The 18,649-nt window shown below is 49.5% G+C and overlaps 6 protein-coding genes across 6 annotated transcripts; 2 read left to right on the top strand and 4 right to left on the bottom strand.

Annotated features, from left to right (window-relative positions):
- Window positions 1-173: 173 nt before the first annotated feature.
- APUU_50334A (uncharacterized protein) lies at window positions 174-2,471 on the top strand (the record flags this gene model as incomplete). The annotated part of the gene is made up of 3 exons (XM_041705320.1): window positions 174-186; window positions 258-2,267; window positions 2,338-2,471. 3 exons carry the CDS (start codon window positions 174-176, stop codon window positions 2,469-2,471), a joined length of 2,157 nt encoding a protein of 718 aa, XP_041557817.1.
- A 330-nt stretch (window positions 2,472-2,801) lies between these two features.
- On the bottom strand, window positions 2,802-4,843 carry APUU_50333S (triacylglycerol lipase family protein; the record flags this gene model as incomplete). Its single annotated transcript, XM_041705319.1, has 4 exons — window positions 2,802-3,638; window positions 3,696-4,518; window positions 4,584-4,714; window positions 4,775-4,843. 4 exons carry the CDS (start codon window positions 4,841-4,843, stop codon window positions 2,802-2,804), a joined length of 1,860 nt encoding a protein of 619 aa, XP_041557816.1.
- A 500-nt stretch (window positions 4,844-5,343) lies between these two features.
- Window positions 5,344-6,443, bottom strand: RPL9B (60S ribosomal protein uL6; the record flags this gene model as incomplete). The annotated part of the gene is made up of 5 exons (XM_041705317.1): window positions 5,344-5,394; window positions 5,447-5,624; window positions 5,768-6,023; window positions 6,120-6,167; window positions 6,398-6,443. The coding sequence occupies 5 exons, from the start codon at window positions 6,441-6,443 to the stop codon at window positions 5,344-5,346; spliced, it is 579 nt and encodes a 192-aa protein (XP_041557815.1).
- A 461-nt stretch (window positions 6,444-6,904) lies between these two features.
- Window positions 6,905-7,878, bottom strand: APUU_50331S (glutaredoxin; the record flags this gene model as incomplete). The annotated part of the gene is made up of 3 exons (XM_041705316.1): window positions 6,905-7,221; window positions 7,285-7,738; window positions 7,804-7,878. The coding sequence occupies 3 exons, from the start codon at window positions 7,876-7,878 to the stop codon at window positions 6,905-6,907; spliced, it is 846 nt and encodes a 281-aa protein (XP_041557814.1).
- A 932-nt stretch (window positions 7,879-8,810) lies between these two features.
- On the bottom strand, window positions 8,811-11,579 carry APUU_50330S (uncharacterized protein; the record flags this gene model as incomplete). Its single annotated transcript, XM_041705315.1, has 2 exons — window positions 8,811-9,718; window positions 9,767-11,579. 2 exons carry the CDS (start codon window positions 11,577-11,579, stop codon window positions 8,811-8,813), a joined length of 2,721 nt encoding a protein of 906 aa, XP_041557813.1.
- A 2,769-nt stretch (window positions 11,580-14,348) lies between these two features.
- Window positions 14,349-18,388, top strand: APUU_50329A (uncharacterized protein; the record flags this gene model as incomplete). The annotated part of the gene is made up of 4 exons (XM_041705314.1): window positions 14,349-14,639; window positions 14,746-16,363; window positions 16,459-16,572; window positions 16,632-18,388. The coding sequence occupies 4 exons, from the start codon at window positions 14,349-14,351 to the stop codon at window positions 18,386-18,388; spliced, it is 3,780 nt and encodes a 1,259-aa protein (XP_041557812.1).
- Window positions 18,389-18,649: the final 261 nt, after the last annotated feature.

Raw genomic sequence — 18,649 nt, 5'->3', positions numbered from 1 at the left:
CTGCTCTTCGCCTCCTCTCTTCTCCCCTCCCCCGTTACCATATTCGTCAATTGGTTTCTTCTGGATACCCCCTTTGTACTTTTACTTCTTTTCGCATCGCGTGCTACCAGTTAATTTCCGTCTGTGACGGGTTCGCGCTCGTTCAATTCCGTCTTACTTTGCTCCGAGTAATAATGGCCTACTCAGGTAATCATCTACCGAACACTATGGATGGCTTCTTTTTTGTTTTAACTAACAAATCAATGTTTCTGTCCCAGGCGTTGCCCCCAATGCCGGTGTTTCTGAGCCCGACGCTCAGGTCGACGTCACTTGCGGCCCCCTGTTGAACTTCAAGAACATGGATGTTACGCCCTCTTCGTCCATTTGGCGCGGAAGCGTCCTGATTGTCACAAAGCCCGGCCAGTCCCAACCTCGACTATTCCTACGCCAAGCCGGTCCTGTTGCCCCCGACCCAGCACTCATAGAGGCTGTCGCAAACACCCAGGGCGTTGCGATTGACGGCCAGCGCCTTTTTGAAGACCCCAAGAAAGCCTTCTGGCGCTTCTCTCTCACATTACCTCTGGAAGACTACGAGGTGCGATGGTCATACACTATTCCTGGTCTCCGCTATGTCGAGAGTGGTGAGATCCATTCGCCTTGGGACTTCGTCGTGCCTTCGCGCACCCAGTCCATGCGCCTCATGTTCCATTCCTGCAATGGCTTCTCCGTGGGCACGGACATGGACGCCTGGGTCGGTCCAAATTTGTGGAGTGACGTATTACGTGTGCACGCGCGGAAGCCTTTCCACGTTATGATTGGTGGTGGCGACCAGATCTATAATGACGGTATCCGCGTTGACGGTCCGCTGAAGGAATGGACCTCCATATCCAACCCGCACAAAAGGCGCACGCACTCCTTTGACAATGACATGCGGGCTAGGTGCGATGAGTACTACTTTGCGAACTATGTCCGGTGGTACTCTACTGAGCCCTTCAAAGAGGCGAACGGACGGATCCCTCAGATCAATATCTGGGACGACCACGATATCATTGACGGGTTCGGCTCTTACACTGACCACTTCATGAAGTGCTCCGTCTTCCGTGGCATCGGTGGAGTTGCGTTCAAATACTATTGTTTGTTCCAACATCACATTCCGCCACCCAAATCTACCTACACCACCGATGCTCCGCAAACTATGCAAGCTGTCAACGGTACTGCAGGCGCCGATCCCCGACAGTTGGAGAACACCTTTGTGCTTGAGAACGAGGCAGATGATAACAGCTGGATCATTGGCAAGCGCCCTGGCCCGTACGTTGAGGAGAAGAGTCGGAATCTGTACATGCGTCTTGGGAAACGCATGGCCTTCATCGGTGTGGATGCGCGTACAGAACGTACCCGCCACCAGGTAAATTATCCGGACACCTACGACCTTATTTTCTCTAGGCTAGAACAAGAGGTTTCGGCCGCACATGGCGATATTAAACACCTGGTCGTGCTTTTAGGTGTCCCAATAGCTTACCCACGCCTGGCATGGCTCGAGAATATTCTAAGCTCACCTATCATTGCTCCCATTCGATTATTGAACAAGCGATTTGGGCTTGCCGGTGGTCTCTTCAATCAATTTGATGGCCAGGTGGATCTACTGGATGATCTTGATGACCACTACACAGCCCGCCAGCATAAGCGGGAGCGCAGACAATTCATCCAACGCCTTCAGGAGTTCTCCAAGAACCATTCCGTCCGCATAACAATCCTGGGAGGTGACGTGCACTTGGCGGCCGTCGGGCGATTCTACGCAAACCCTAAGCTGGGTATTCATAGTGAGAATGACCCTCGGTACATGGTGAACGTTGTCAGTAGCGCCATCACCAACAAGCCACCTCCAAAGGCTGTTGCAAACCTTCTGGCTCGGAGAAATAAGATTCACCACCTGGATCCAAATACCGATGAAACACTGATGGACTTCATCGATGGTCAACCAGGAGGAGTAGAGAAGAGTGCCTCTTGGAACAAGGTCACCATGCCCTCTCGCAACTATGCCTGCATAACAGAAATTGAGACGCCCTCCACCAATGGGGATGCGGCACAGCAAACCGCCGAGCGACTCCCAATTCCTAAGGATGGACATTCTCCGTTGCACAAAGGTGAGTCGACGGCCGGTTCCGCTCACCCGGCCGCGGACGGTGTTGGCAGCACAGGCGATATGCATGGCGGACTGAACATTGCCATCCGCGTGGAAATCAGCCCTCAAAACAGAGAAGGGGCTGCTCATGGCTACGGATTTAGCGGTATGTTTTTTACTCTTATGCGAATTCACGCTCCGAGAATTATTGAATTATGAAACTGACTTCAACAAAGTTCCTTCCTTGTCGTACGTTCGATCAGAAGCCGATGAACGACCACAATCTCGTTCGCGCTCCCTCTATGCAGCAGCAGCGTCCCTCCGTGGCCATTCCCGCCAGCGGGAAGAGCGCCCCCAGACTTCGGCTTGACTGAGTTAGACACTACGCGCTTGTAAAGCTTGTAAAGCGCGTACTACCTACTCACATACTCTCTCGTCGCGCTGTTGCCTGATCACATTCGATATCCATTTGCTTTGTTTTTTAAATGCTGTGTTCTATATATCCTTGGCTCTTTTTGGTTGTTCAAAACGGCTTCTTCTGGTCTGTTAATCCATGGGTTCGGTAATACTTGAATATCATCAATCCCTGCTACCAACTTGAGTTCTTGACAAATTTAATGGTACAGTACATAATGCTTATGAATACATTCTCGAGAGCTGCAAGAAACTTCAGTAGATGGACACCTAAATCGAACCCAAATCAGGAGTAAGGCTGATCAGGACTTGTCAACGTAACGCTTGGACCCCTATCCTTTACACCCGCAAGGTCAATACTATAGCCCAGTCGCTGCCTCGGAACACCCTCATTCGGCTGTGGCCGCGGCACGCCTTGTATCAAACAGTCCGATCCCGCCGCCGTAGTCGTTGCCTGCGGCGGCACCGTCGATATCCCTAGGCCTGGGCCTAGAGTCTCAGCAGCTGGCCTCCGTCTTCGAACGACTTGGTACCCTTTGTCGAGCTCGATTTCCACGGCGCATCGCACCTTCAGTGCGGAGACAGCAGGCCATACGCCGCGTTCCCCCTTGAGTATCCAATGGGCCAGGCTAGCTTGGTCTGGGTTCTGGAAGAGTTTGGGAAAATCACGCAGTCTTAGGTCTGGAACTAGGGTTAGGTGGGATCCGGGGACTGACTCCTCGATGAGAAGTCTTGCTAGCGGAGATGGCAAGAGACCGATATAGTTGAGTTGTCGGAGACGGTGTCCGATTTCAAGAGCAACTAGGCGAGCCAGGGACCGAGTTATATTCCAGTGACCTGTTGTAGGCCGCCGGTCAAGGAAGTTGAGCTCTGAGCGGAGAAAAGGGATTATGTATGGACGTGCTTGGGATATTATGAAGTGGTTTACGTTGAAGAGCTCAGCAATTCTAGAAAGCGGAGATTCGCCTTCTTCATAGTGGGTGTGACGCCAGGGCTTGAAAATGACGTCCTCGCTGTGGGGCCAGGGAACGATAGAGCCGGTTTCATCCTTGCAGTATATTGTTACGGGAGGGTAGAGGGAGTTGTTGGTTGCATTGGAAGCAACCGCAGCAGACCAGATTAGCTGTGGTTTCAGGTGGTTAGCTGGGGTACATCTATGAAATTGGCAAATGGAACGTACCACATTCGGTGCCGTTAAGTAGTTGAGGAGGTTTGGTGTTCCGCTCCGGCCCGATGTTGCGACAGTGATATTCAAGATGCGTTTGGACCTAGCATATGCCTCTTCGAATGTGAGGTCACCCAAGTTGGCGCGAACGCATTCTTCCAAAACTTCGGCTTCAAGGAAGTAACCTTTGCTAAAATACCGCTTTGTACGCCGCACCAGGGTCATCAGTCCACTATTTGCGAAGCTTGACGGAAATAACCAATGGCTAGACCAGGATGAAGCCTGAGTTCCATCCCGTTGTCGGCTGAAAGCAGAAAGATCGATATTTTCGCCATCTAGGACGCCCAGCAGCTCTTCCTCGTTGTGCACACCAACTAGTGCCGCGATGAGAGCTCCCGTCGCCGTGCCCGTGATAATACGCGGCAGGAGGCCCTGCAGATGGAGGGCCTTGACGGCACCAAGATGACAAAGCCCGAAAATCGAACCACCTTGGAGAAGTAGCGTCGTTCTTCCAAATGCTTGACGTGTATCGTGTAGCAACTCCACCTTGGCCTGGGAGGTAAACCCGCTGTCGTGCACCGGGGCGGTCTGTACTGCTATCACATGCTGAATGGAGAGTGCGACTTGTGTGATGTAGTCGTCAATCAACAGTTTTGTGCCCGCGTTGGCATGTAAAAAGAGTTTGGGTGAGGTGATATTGCCAAGGTTGCGGACGAGGCCGGATCGAAGAAGGTTGACCAGCGTGAAGATGTCATCGTCTTCCCGAGCGGTCATCAGAGCTGTCAGTCTGCCCATGATGAGGCGAGAATCATAGTGCTTGCTTGATGGGTTTTGGCGCCTGTAACATGTTAGAGATAGTGGAGGAGTTTTTTTTTCTTTCTTCGACATCAGAGAGAGTATCACCATAGATCCAAGCTGAGAAGCTCGTCCAATTCGAATGCCGACTCTTCCCAGTCTTCGTAGTTAGTTGATATTGTCAACTCATGGCGCAGTCTAGTTCGGGGAGACTTGGATCTCCACCACGAGAAAAGTCGCTATATAGAGACAAACAATCAGTATAGATCGGTGGAATGTGCGCAGTGGGTGGAAATTACTTCTTTCCAGAACAACGTCACATCCAGCACCATGCTGATGACAGCGAAGATCAAAGCGTAAACAGCCATGGAGGGCGGTTTGATCCTAATCGCGATGAGAAGATGAAGTCATTTAGGATATCCCCCCGCGGTCTGATTCACATGCTTGCTTGCTACCCACGAGGTTGACAGGGAGGCCATGGGGGACGGGGTCAAGTTGTGTGAAGAGGTGGATTGAAGTGGCATGCAGCCTTGCATCACAAGCAAAACACCCACAAGGCACTCCCGGGTTCCAGCATTTCCGGGGTTTTACCACTACACTCATGACCCTAAAATACTTTTACTCCCGCCCTGGTTTCAATACACGTGGATGTGTGCTGTAACAAGAATGAACTTCGTTTTTGCTCTACACAACACGCCCCCAGCTAAGAAAGCGCCATATCCGTGGACACATAAGAAAAAAAAGGGCATATATGAATTTCATGGTCTTGAATTTTTGGATTTCATTTCGCTTTGCTTCCTGGTGCAATACGGCGAAAATACAAAGGAATCTCCAGACACCCTAACTACCCACCAAGCGGACATTACATCTATTCCTCAACGATGTTACCCTTCTCAGACACGTACAGACCGTCAAGGAACTGAAGCGATAGTTAGTAATGCATTCCGTCCACTGGGTTCGCTATCCCTCACCTTTCGGATATCCTTGTTGCGGACTCTGCAGATCTGCTGGATGTCGGCGGCACTCTGGGAAACAGCCTCCAGGGAGTTACCGGAGAGCTGGAGTTCATCCTTGACGTTGGGAGAGGTCTGGATATCGACACCGGGCTGGCAGACCACGCGGCGGACGTACTTCTCACCCAAGAAGTTACTGAATACAAATTAGCACAACAATTCAATATGTCCATGCCAAATATGACTGATTTGCGCAAGTCAAAGAACTGAGTAACATATTTTACTCTTCCCCAAAAAGCGCAAAACAGGTCCTATCCGACCGCAGAAAAAGTTGCATACCGGATCTCGACGTCGGACTGGCCAGTCTCGGCGTTCTTCTCAATGTTCACGTTGATGGGAAAGTGAGCGTAGACGTAACGCATCTTGTACTTGAAGCCCCTGGTGACACCGATGATAAGGTTGTTGATGATGGTGCGGACGGTACGGAGGGTTGCGACACCCTTGCGGGAGCCGTGGTGCATCTCAATGGAGATAAGGTCCTTCTTGGGGCGCCCGAAGGTGACGGCAATGTGAGAGAGATCCTTGGTAAGCTTGCCTATAAAGAATACTCGTCAATGCCATTCGATTCCAGGCGCCGAAACATTCAAGGCTTGAAAGCCGACGATCTAGGTGCAATATTGGGTATGCATACCTCGGGGACCCTCAACGGTCACGATTCTCGAACGAATGTGAACCTTCACTATAGAGGAATTCGAGTCAGTCTGTGTTCAGCAAGACGAGCACCACCACAATTCCTTCTTCGCAACGACCGAACAATCCGGCTCTTCCAAAGAGGTCGCAATCCCTGCCGCCGGGGTATGACTGTTTTGTCTTTCCCGGTGCGGCCAACAACCATCTCTCAATCCATAACGTCGTGCATCTTCCTCCCAACTCAAAGTGCTGATAAAGAAACCAGGGTCGCAAGCTCACCATTGTCGGGAATCGGCAGCGTTTCCTCGGAGTGAATGTACCGCATCTTGACTGCTGCGTGGGCTTAAAATGTCCGAGGGGGCAGGTTGTCGTTGTCGTCGAGCAGTCGGGTCGTCGAGAAGATCGAAAATCAGTCGAAAGCCGCGCACACAATCTTTCCCGGTGGTGGTGGAGCGAAATCGCGAATCACGGGGTTGTGCGTCGCTTAGCGTCGAATCGGGCTTAGCGTGTCCGTTAGGTTCTAGGGTTCCTCTTTAGTATCAAGGACCACTTCAAGTCTTCCTCGAAGTATGCAGCCCTGTTTGAAAGGCATTTTACCCGCCTGGTCGCCGATTAGATTGTTGGCAGATTTGTTATTACACATTATCACATCATCAATCATACTAAAATATATACAAGGAAGAAAAATAATGATGACATCCCATCTTCAACATCTCTGCTATCCGTGCCAAGACCGCTCACCAAAAGGCAGGGTTTGCCGAAGTTAATAGAGAATATTGGTCAGGCTTAATCGGTGCTATCGGTCTCCTTCCGTTTGACTTCTTGAAGCCACTTACTACCTAGACTCTTCAATCTTGACGCGAGTTCTTCATGATCGTCTAGTGCAACGATATCATCCCCGCCGCCAATACTCCTCCCGTTCACTAGGATGTTTGGGACCGTTTGACGGCCTGTATTCTCTCCTAGAAGCGACTGTAGTTGCGAACCAAGCGGGTGCTGGTCCAGTTCGACGACGAAAGGAGCGGGTACAATTGAGTACTTTTCTAGGAGAATTTTCTTGGCTTTCTTGCTAAACGGGCAATAGGATTTCGAAAAGATGATAACTGTAGAGCGTCAGTCACAGGAACAATAGGAGAAAACGCAACCGAAGATGAGCGCAAACTTACTTGGCGACCGCTTCAATATCCCGTTCAACTCAGCCTTCGCTTTCACTTGCTCATCCTCAAGTTCTTGCTGTTTCTTTTTCTTCTCCTGTTCGTCCTCGGCCTCGTCCTTTGTAGGTACGCCTTCAGCCTCAACCTCAGCCCCGACGCGACCATTATCCTGGTCCTTTCCCTTAAGCACCGTCATCTTCGTCCGACCCGCAATAGGAATCTCCTCGGTATCCTGGTCCTCAGGTGTCTTCGGTTGCTCCTTCGCCTCCGGTTGTGCCTTAGGGATCGCTGGTTCCTGCTTATCATCACCTCCATCAACGTAAGTATACGCCTCAGACGGTTGTTCCTTGTTCGTATTCGGTAGATGATGTCCCGCCTCTGCGTTGCCCGCGTTCGCCTTCTCCGCGTTTATTGCGGCAACGGTCGACTGGTAGAATTTCTGGTTTTGAATGCTTTGGCTTTCACCCTGTGTATTCCCACACATTAGACACTACTGGGATGGTCTTGTAGGATAGGAGATGAGTTGCATACAGAGTAGTGCAGGTACAATATGAACACGGCCAGCGTCGTCACGATGAGAACCCGAATGCGCCTCTGGGAGATCATTTCGGAAGGTGAGGGTGGGACACTTCAATTCGAAATAGGAAGCTGTAATGGCCCACTTATTATGGGATCGCGACTGTGGCTTTTAAGCGAGTGTGTATGTTGGTAGCATTGGTCAAGATCTCTTCAAAAGTAGAACATGCGTTGATAACGGGTTAGGTCATAGGGGGGCCGGCGCGAGTCAAGACCGAACATTTGGCGAGCGCGCAAAGGTCCGGAGGCGTAGTGTGGCTTGGGGAGTGGTCAAAAGAGCCTTGAAAAACCAATGTTGGAGCCAGAGAAATGGTGTCTCGGTCGACAGTGTTATCTTTTTGGAGTTCCCTGGCGTGTGGGGGAAGTTGAAATGAGCCCCGAGGCGGCCCGTGCAGGCGGTACATCGATAGTCCCATGGACACCTCGTGAGTACGAGAATTGGAAGTTCGCAAATTATCGGCTGGTAGCTATCAAACTTATGGATGCAGGAACCTGGTGTCACAGATATATTGACCTTAGAAAAAAGGCAGCATTGTGGTTCTATTCAGAGAGCATTCCGTAACTTTACTCATCGTCACTAATCATACTTAACTGTAGAGCGGTTTTTGGTTCAACCTTTTCTATTATGAATTAGATTATGAAATATCTATGATATCGGGTGTGGTTTTGTAATCAATGGTATCATGATCAAAAAAGTGGAAACAATAGTAATAATAAGAAGAGACAGGGATATAAGGGGTTCTGAGGTACATATAAGTAGATGCAAGGAAATCAATTCCGTTCGAGAAGATGGAGAACAACCGCAGAGCCCGCAGCGGTGGTGCTCGCAAAACTCCCCTACCACCCAGCGTAATGCCAATCAAGTGAAGGCCGTATAGTCATATATCCACCTTTTGATCCAGGGTGTTTTCATTTTCTTTCTTTATTTGGCTGGTCTCTCCCAGGGAGGTGGTGGCTTAAGACTAGGCTGCAACCATGGCCCCAGAACGAGTGCCAAGTGTCGCTCTGCGCTTGCCTTGAACGAGAGTCATCCAATCTTCCCATTCTTTAGCAATCTCCATAAGGACATTGCCCATTACTGCGGCTGAAGCCATCAGTCCATGGCCCTCACCTTCGAGGACCCGGACCTCGCAGCGCCGCATAGTCTGACCCAACCATCGGACATTATCAACGGGAACACGAGTGTCTCGACTTCCATGGTGAATTACAACATTCCGGGTGATATCCACGTATTGGAATCCGATTGCTTGCTGACGCTCTAAGCAAACTAACAAGTCAACAGCGGGATTGGCGTGGGTTGTGGCTAATTCCCATATTTTATGCGTCAGTCGGTTATCGTAGTCTGATTGGCGTTCACGTTCCTCGGAGTCAATTGCAGTCTGGCTGGTAATAACCTGGGTCTTTCCATCATTAGATCCATTGACGTTGCGGGTCACATGGATGCTATCCATTGATTTGAAGTCTTTCTCCGACTGTTGTTTTCCATCCTTGGCTTCAAGAGAAATTGGTCGAGAGCCATCTTTCATGGTGGCACGGCGCTTGCTTCGTCGCGGAGACTTGGGAAGACTGGATGTAAGACTTGCGCTCGTGGCACTCATGAAGCTCGAATTGGCGATTTTGAGGAATGAGGTTGGCAAGGCCCGAAGGAACCGATGCGAATAAGGTACTGCATTGTTTGGAACAGGGGTCTTGTATGACCCAATGTTGGAAAGTTGAGAAGGGGGGATCCACGGCGCCAATAGGTGGATACGACCGCGGATATGTTGTGGTATTCTTAGAGCTGTAGCAAGGGCATAAATAGCACCCGCTGAATGTGCTAAAATAGAAAATTTGGTGACTTTTAAATGGTTACAAACGATTGCAACATCATCTGGAAAAGTTAGCGCCGTCATAGTCGCAGCTATGGTAGTGAACTTACCAGGCCAGCTGAGAGGTGTCCCAGCATCGCTCACGTAAGGGCCGCTTTCACCAACTCCAGGCCGATCCAGCGTCACAAGCCGGAGGCCAAGAGATCGTGCCAGCTCGTCATAGAATGCCATCAAATATCTTGTTAACCCCATGCCGAGGCAGCAAAGTACCATATGACCTTTGGGATCACCAACTTCTGAAAATGCTATCACACGGCCGCTTGTAGGATGACGTACCCTTTGTGTTAGCTTCGGCGAGGCTACATATTCAAACACAGCAAGATTGACCGAGTCTGCACTTGATGGGCGGTCTTCGCCTACAACTGAAGAACGGGCATGAGAAGTTGGACCGGATGGGGACCGTTTATGTACTCGTGGTGCCTGTTGAGACTCCACAGAGCGTCTGTTCCGCAGCTTCTCCATGGGATCTGGTCGGTCGAAGGACTGTCTTGTCGCAAAAGATTGGGATGACACGATGGTCGGTCTCTGCGCGACCTGGGGGCTATTGCGAGGGAATGATCGGCTTCTCCCAGTAAGAATAGCCGGAGATGGAGCACTCTCATCAATGATCAATTCATGTTGCACGATGCTGCCGCCGGTATCACTCCGCGCCCGTGAGGGTGGCGGTTGCACGCTTGTCGGTTCCTTTATCGGATGCTGTGGCGTATTATCAGTTTCTAGCTCGCTTTTTATTCTCTGCTGTTGATCTTTCAGCTCTTGAATCCTCCTTGTCACTTGTTCGGTTTCGTTGCCAACGCCTGAGATACCACTATCCGTTTTGACTTCCTTGCTAGCGGTTGATGAATATCGACTATGACGACCGCTTTTACGGTGTTTCGGACTGGAAGAAAAGCCGTGTCGCAAGGACGACTCTCGAGCAGGGATAATTCTTCCACTTCCAATTCCCCCAGGTGTGCTTGGTGCGCTGTCGTGGTTGCTTTGTAACGAGGGGCGCTCCATTCCTGTGGGAGTGCTGATAGAGTGCTCCCGGGATGCATCCACTGCAAACTGAGTGGGCCGTCCTTCTTCAACCACGTCGGCCATTGAATGCAGGGACCGCAAGCTAGCCCTACTGCGTGGAACGTTGTGCCTTAAGCCGTCCGTGTAGCTATTCGTTTTGCGGAGTCGTTCAATTTGTTTGTCCTTCTCGCCAGCAAATTCGCGCGATGGTTTTTTTAGAAGGCTTTTTAGACTTTTTCTAGAGCTCGTCGAATGGATACTCGCCGCTGTTGATACTTTTTGAGGGCCAGGTTCTGCTGTGATCGTGCCAAACGCAGGATCCTCAAATGTGGCCCTGTGGGAATTATACGAGCTTCGCGAAGTCGGTCTTCCAGCAGACGCAGGTCGCTCGGGATTCAGTTTGAACTTGGGAGATTTTGGGGATTTTGGAGACGGTGGCGCCCGTGCCATGCGAATAACTGGCGACGCTGCGGCATCATCTGGGTGCAGGAAGGGGGTATGTGGTGGCTGCTCTTCGGCTGAGTTGTGCGAACCGTAAGTCACACCAAACCCATGCTCGCTAGGTGGGCGCTGGTCGGAAACGTCAAGGTTCTCAGGTGGAAAATAAACTGGGGATGAAGGGTCGGTTTCCGAGTCAATGCGTGGGACGTTCAAGTCGAAATGCGATTGTACGGGCACAGAAATTGCTGAAAGGGAGGATATTAACGAAGTAATTACCTCCGGAGAGGTCGGGTCAGCAGCTGTAGAAGGATTCCCAGCATGCGCGCGTGAACGGTCGTTTTTGCGACGTCTTGCGAGCAGCGAAGACTGGACAGGGGCTTCCGCGATGGTTGCGGAATGTTGCTGGTTCTCCGCACGATCCATGGCGACTATTGACCGCGGCTATTATAGGTAGTACTAGTAAGGTCTCTCGGAATGTTGCCTCTCCACCTCCTCAGACCCAGTGGACAGTCACCGACGACGATATATGCGAGAGGATAGTGCGAGTTTGCATGATCCAGTGGAAAGACCAGGAATTGAAGGGCGACGGAACTAGCTCAACGGCGTGGATCAATAATGGCTGATTGACGCACCACGCGCGTGCCAGTGAGGTTGAGAGTATGGAGCAAGTGAACCTAAACCGGAAGATTTGGAAGAATCCAGGGCGAGCCACACTCCTTGCCGGAGGAGAGCTTTAACTTCAAGCCTTGAAGGTTCCCGTTCAGAGCTGGAGAAACCAGGGAGGTGGAACTGCAAGCGCAGATCTAGACAAACAAAAACCTCATACAGATAGTCCTATGATGGGAGACGAGAAAAGCAACGAGGACTTAGCAGTTAATGGAACTACTAGGTGTTGTTGAGATCAGGCAAACGAATGGGGAGGAAAAGGCAAAATATCCCAAAAAGGAGGTCGTCAGAAATTGAGACAAGATATGCACTGCAGATAAAGCTCAGTGAGGGGCAGAAGGGATCTAAAGTCTATCGATGAAACAAAAAAAAAAGTCAGGGTCGTGGAGGGAGTGATAAGAAACTGGAAAAGAGAGAACCAGAGCAGTAAAAGGTCGAAACGCCCCCTCCATAAGGCGCGATGTGCAGCAATGTCTGTGACTCTGCGACCCCTTGGAGAATATCTTTTTCATCCCTTGAGAGGGTCGACCAAAGGGAATCAAAATGCTCGAATCAGGAATGGCCCGGTGCTCAAGCCGGACCCCCAGAGACCCACTGATCCTTTCCCAAAAGCTGAACTCTTCCTGCTGCACGCTCCACACGGTTCGCAGATCCAAATTTGAGGACGTGCGACTCGTGAGTTGCCTCTGTGCTCCTCAGTCCTCACACTCGAAACCAGCCTTGCCAATCAGGCGACTGATCGCGATAAGTCCAAGAGTTGCCCTGGGAGCAAGCCTGGAGATGATCGGGTGGGAGGCTGGGAGCAGAGAATAGATTGGTCGGTCGGCCTGTGCCCCTGTGATGAAAACCTAGGTATCGTTTCGACGGCTCTTGTTCTCCCTCCGGGAGGAAGATTTTTGGAGATCGAATCCAAACAAGCCATGGTTCAATGAGATGATGTTGGGTGACACTGGATAACTGGAGGATGCACGGCACGAGTCTCCATCAAGTAAGTTTTTAGTCTCGATTTGCGCTGAGGCGCCTCGTGCGTGGAGCAAAGCTTCTATCCGCTGGTCTGAGATTAGTCTCTGCACCTTTCAATGGAAGCTCTCCCGTCCCCTCAGGTAGACTTTGAGACAAGGGCGGTACAATAGTACGTATATACAAACCATTGCGAGGGGCCATGAGCTTCAGACTGGCAAATTGACAATAATGCTAATATACGTCAACTGCGTGAGATTAAGGCAAGATCCCCGAGAATACTCTCGACACTAGGTCCCATAATACCATGTCGCTACTTCAAAATACACCATAAGCAGGTACTCAGCGTCAGTCATATCTACGGGAGATCTACTAGCACGATGTTACTAGTAGTAGTTAAATACCAGTAAAACCTCTTTATAAGCATCTAAATGAGCTGGCGGAATTCATTGCGTGTAGTGGAGTAATGCTTATAGCGATTTTAATTAGCAATATATATAAAACGATACATATTTTTGATCCTGATAGCTTTATAGCACCTCCACCATGCAATATTACTTTCTGCTATCCAAAAAAACCCCCCCGAATATCGCTTTGGTGTTGAGTATTGAACTTTTGACATTCTAGAGACCTCTCTAAATACTGTAGCGAATACAAAGCAGGCAGATTACTATTAATTTATTGCTCGAGATAGAGATATAACTTGAAAAGTACCCCTAAACTGTTAACTAATAATATCTGAGGCACAATCTCTAGTTCTTGGCTAGTAATCCGAGTTTTGTAGACTTGGTAGGAATCCGAGTCGTCGTGACGTAAAAATAGCTTTAAATATAACCGGAATAGCTTTGAATCTGTCTAAAAGAAGATCAAATTAGTATAAATCATGGTTGTTTATGAGTAACTTTGTATAGACGAGAGGCACCGTAGGTAACACGCTTATAGCGATTTTTAAGCATTTTCATGTAGAAGAATTCAGCAGAGATTTTACGATATGTATAACTAGTGTAGAATTGCTTACTATAGAGTTACTTACGGTTAGTAAAGGAGGTTTTACTGTACCGCCATATTCTAGTAAATATGTCTCATACACTCGTGCCTTGTAACTTAGACGAGTAGCTGAGCTGCAAAGGCGTGGGAAATAGTCGGACTCTTAACTAAAAAGAATGGCAATGAAAACATGAAAACAACTAATAATTACGATTCATTCTACCCAGATTATTTTGTAAATGAATTAATGTCAAATAAGCAATGTCAAATAAATAATAAATAATAAACCCACGCCAGTTGAGCGGAGTATACCTCCGAGCTGCTCTTCAGGCTGCGGCTTGGCAAAACACGGTTTGTTCTGTTGCGAGCTAGCCCGAGTCTTAACTTGAGGCCAACAACTGAGCAGGGCCCCGCCACGAGCATTTCGACGACAATTGCATCAACAAAGCTCACCCACAACGCCCATAGCTCCCGGTTTTCGCCCACAACTTCTATAATCGGCTCTAGTGGCCGTGCGAGACATTGTTATCCCAAGATATGCGGTGACCACGTCGCTGTCCACAGCAGTTTTGGTCCGCAATGGACGCCTACCCCCAACCCTATGTCGCCAATAACTTCCCATTTATCCTGCTTTGTGGCCTCGAGGCCGATGACACCCACGTGGAATCGCACACAAATGATTCACCATCTCCGTATCCGCTTCTGAAAGAGAACGGCATTCTAATAGAGTCCGATTTCCCGCCATTGGAGGGGGGAGTTGCGGAGGAATTGCGGGATGTATTCCTTGCTGAAGATGCGTCGCGAAGCCCTCAGGACGATGTTTCTGGAGAAAGACCCGGGGTCGAATATAAAATAAAGTCTGTTGGACGGGTACGTTGTATACTTATTCGAATTCGCCTACACTATTCGCATTGAACGTTTTCCCCACGATCTCGACATCTCTCCATCACTGATGAACCTGCTAATTCTTCTTTAGAATTACAGACTCCCTCCGCGCAAGGCGAACCCTCCCCCTAAATCTCCACCCATGAGTCCGACGGCTAGTCAAGACCATAGCGGACACCATAGATCTTCCCTTATCCTTCATTCACCTATATCCCCGTTGACACCCAGCTCCCCAACGTTTCCTGACGGCATAATGACACCTCTGTGGGCTGCAAAACACCAGGAGCTGGTTCCGGCTGCAGTGATAAACTTCTTCCCGTTTTGCCTTGATTCAACCATGAGCTCTTTGCGTGATAATCAACTGAAGATAGAAATAAACAGCCTGAGAAAAGAGTGGTCCACCTCTGGCTACAAGACCCGCTTCGTTGTCGTTCTTCTGCCAGAGGAAACTAACGCTGATGACCTGGGAGATGTCGACGAGCGGATCATGGGGATTCGGCGAGCAACCAATTTAGAGCAAAAATCGATATTCATTCTTCCACCCGACGTGAGCTCCGAGGAGCTGAGAGAATTCACAAAGTCTCTACTCTCCCTTTTACAGCCCTCGTTGATGGAATATTATCGGGATCTATCCAAACACGCTCGGAGAAAAAGAAATAGGGGCAGTATACCACCCCCAACAGCCCCGCCAACGAGTGGAACCTCTCAAACATTGTCGCTTCAAGGATGGAATACGCGGTACGAATTCAAGATGGGGATATTTGCGGAATTTAGGCAGGAAATAGATGCGGCCCTTAAAAATTACGAGAGTGCATACGATACCCTGTTTGGGGAAGAGGTTTTTGAAAACATCGCTGGCTGGGATCCGAAGTTTAATGATGCCCGACTGTTAGCGGACACCCTTGCCATACGCATAATTCGTTGCCTACTACATACCGGATATACGACTTCTGCGGTACGAGCATGGGTATATCACCGGAGTCGCATACAGGACATTGTGAACAGGCGAGGGAAGGGGACGAGGAACTACGGCTGGGAAGCTTGGGAAGCTAGGTGGTCACTGGTGATGGCTCAGCTCATTCATCAAGCTCAGATTCCACAGTTGACATCTGTTGGAATTTCCCAGGATCAGTATAATGAGCACAACTCGATATTCGTCCCGCACGAAAAGCCGCATCCTCCTGGGAATGAAATCGCACCGTGGGAACAGCTTCACCACGAAGGATACTGGTTATATCGTTCAGCAAAACATACCGTGTACCGGCGAGCCTTGGCGGAGAATATCCCTCCGGAAGATCGGATACCACCAGGACAGGCTCCTGCATCTCAGATAGCTAACAAGGCTTACCTTTATGACACATATCTTGCACCAGAATCTCACGTTGAAGCTTCGCAGACCGGAACTGGTGGGTTTGACCATTCATCATTGATATTGGATGCTCTCAAGGCGGCACTGGCCGAATTCTCAAAAAGAAATCAAGTACGAATGACAGAGAGTCTTAGTCTGGAGATCGCAGAGGAGTACATGCGTATGAACTCGTGGGTAGAGGCTTACGAAACTCTCCGTCCGCTTTGGTCGGCCCTTACTTGGCGGCATTCTGGATGGTGGTATCTTATGGAGAAGTTTGCCTGGGCCTTGAGAGAATGTGCGCTGCGAGTCAAAGATAGTGAAACCGTCTTAAGGGTTGATTGGGAATTGATAAACTGGGGTAGGCTTCTTTGCCTTCTTTGCCTTCTTTTAAGTTTTTTTTTTTTCTTTCTTTCCTTTTCGGTCATGTTTTCTGACATTGTAATTGTTCTTTAGCGCTCCCGCCGCGGCCTAACTGGCATTACGATATTCACCGAAGTCTGGAAGACCTCCCGTCAGAAAAGCCAAAGCCATCTATTGTGGTTAAAGCGGAGGATATTGTCTCGAGCGGTAACATATGCCCCTGAAACTCGCAAAGAAGTTAACTAACACTCGGCGACTTCATTTAGTCATCGCAACCTTTGTCTTCCAGAAAGCCGAAGGCAATGTTGGTGAACCCTTACAAGGCCAGCTTGTACTGAGGTCCTGTGCCCAGAAGTCGTCGGCCCCCATTCGCTTTGCGGTACTTAAACTCGCTTTTGAGGGCTGCCTTCGTCCAATGCGGTTACATTCGGATCAGAATACAGATACAGACACCGTTACTCCATGCATTATATCATCACCTTCACTGCGCGATCCGAGCGCTACTTCTGATTCATCTGTTCTTCAGTCACCCACAAGTGGGCTGACTGCGCTTACTGGGATCGCGGACCTTACTATCGGGCCTTCCCAAACGAAAGTGTATAATTTGACATCTATCCCTCGGGAAGCAGGAGAATCTCGGGTGGCTTCAGTGGCTCTACTGGTTGCGGAAGAGGCATTTGAGCTCACGTGTGCTATCACGGATCTGACTCAACAAGAATCATCCTGGTGGCAGGAAACGGCAAAGGGGCCAACTCGTAGGCGGGTTGGCAAGGGCCGTGATATTAACCGCTGCAAGATCCTACCGAAACCGCCTAAGATTCGACTAACAGTTCCAAACATTAAGAACGTTTATTATACGAATGAACATATTGTCCTCAACCTTCTGATCGATAATGGGGAAGATGAGGCTGCCGATGTTATTGCTGAGACCAGATTATTCGGCAGCCCTGATTCTTCAGCTAAGATTTCGTGGCTCGATGAGGATACCTCTTCTAAATCTGGATCTAATACACCGGTAGAAGAAGCATCTCACTTTGTCAAGCGGTCGATTGGGACCGTACAACCCTTTTCCCAACGTGAACTACCGGTTGTTCTTTCTAATACCGAGAGCAGCTTTGAATATGAGCTCGAGGTGTCCGCCGTGTACAATCTCGTCTCTGACGTCCAAACTCCCATAATCGCTACTACACGGTTAACCGTGCCCATAATTCGACCATTCGAGGCAAATTATGAGTTCCTGCCTCGACTTAGTCCGCTGCCATGGCCGGACTTTTTCGCGGTTGCTGATGACTTGATCAGATCTCAGCAGGACTCGAAGCCGGGAGGGCTGCAGCAAAGGTGGTGCCTTGACACAAAGGTCGTTTCTTTTGCCCGTGAGCCGCTGGCTATCGAGAAAATGTCTGTTGTCGTGTTGAGCCTCAACGGTGGTGCTTCCTCTGAAATCGGATTTGAAGCAGTCGTCAGTCCGGACGAGTTAGTGATTCGTCCTGAAGAGCTTCGCCACTCCAATTTCATCTTGGATATCCGGAAGCTTGTTTTGGGTGACCGGCGGCCCACCGCACTTAACCTCGCTCTAGAAATCCAATGGCGAAGAAGTGAAAGTGGCTCGTCTCCTGCAAGTGGCGACCTAACAGTAACTACACTCGAAATACCGCGGTTTGTGATACCAGCTGGTGAACCCCGCGTACTCGCCTCTGCCATTCCATCACATAAGCTTTCTGGGCTGATACACATGGAGTACACCTTGGAAAACCCGTCACTGCACTTCCTTACATTCAACCTGACCATGGAGGCTAGTGAGCATTTTGCCTTCAGTGGCCCAAAGACAATGGTCGTCCAGCTAGCGCCTGTGAGCCGACACACCATCTGTTATAATTTGTTGGCTTCCAAAAGAGGCTTATGGATCCAACCACAACTCCTCGTTGTAGATACATATTTCAATAAGTCTCTACGGGTGCTCCCGACGGAAGACATGCGGTCAGATAAAAAGGGAATCCTGATATGGGTTGATGCCGAGGATTAAAAGATGTATAGAGAGAGTTTTATGGTGGCCGTCAGATCATCACATTTTTGCTATCTTCAGCATTTGCTATCCATATAGTAGAAGCATGCAGTATAATGAAACAGGATGACTAGATTGATATCAACAAAGGGATAATGTTTGCGAACAATGTTCTCCCAGGTAGTGCTAATTATTAACCTAAGGAATTTCTCTCACGTGGGGTCCACGGGTGTCCTTATCACCATCATCAAAAGAGGACTAGCGCCGACGATCGGGACGGTG

Source organism: Aspergillus puulaauensis, chromosome 5, assembly GCF_016861865.1.
Source record: "Aspergillus puulaauensis MK2 DNA, chromosome 5, nearly complete sequence".
In the NCBI taxonomy this organism is placed as follows: domain Eukaryota; kingdom Fungi; phylum Ascomycota; class Eurotiomycetes; order Eurotiales; family Aspergillaceae; genus Aspergillus; species Aspergillus puulaauensis.
This window is presented reverse-complemented; position numbering and strand designations above follow the sequence as displayed.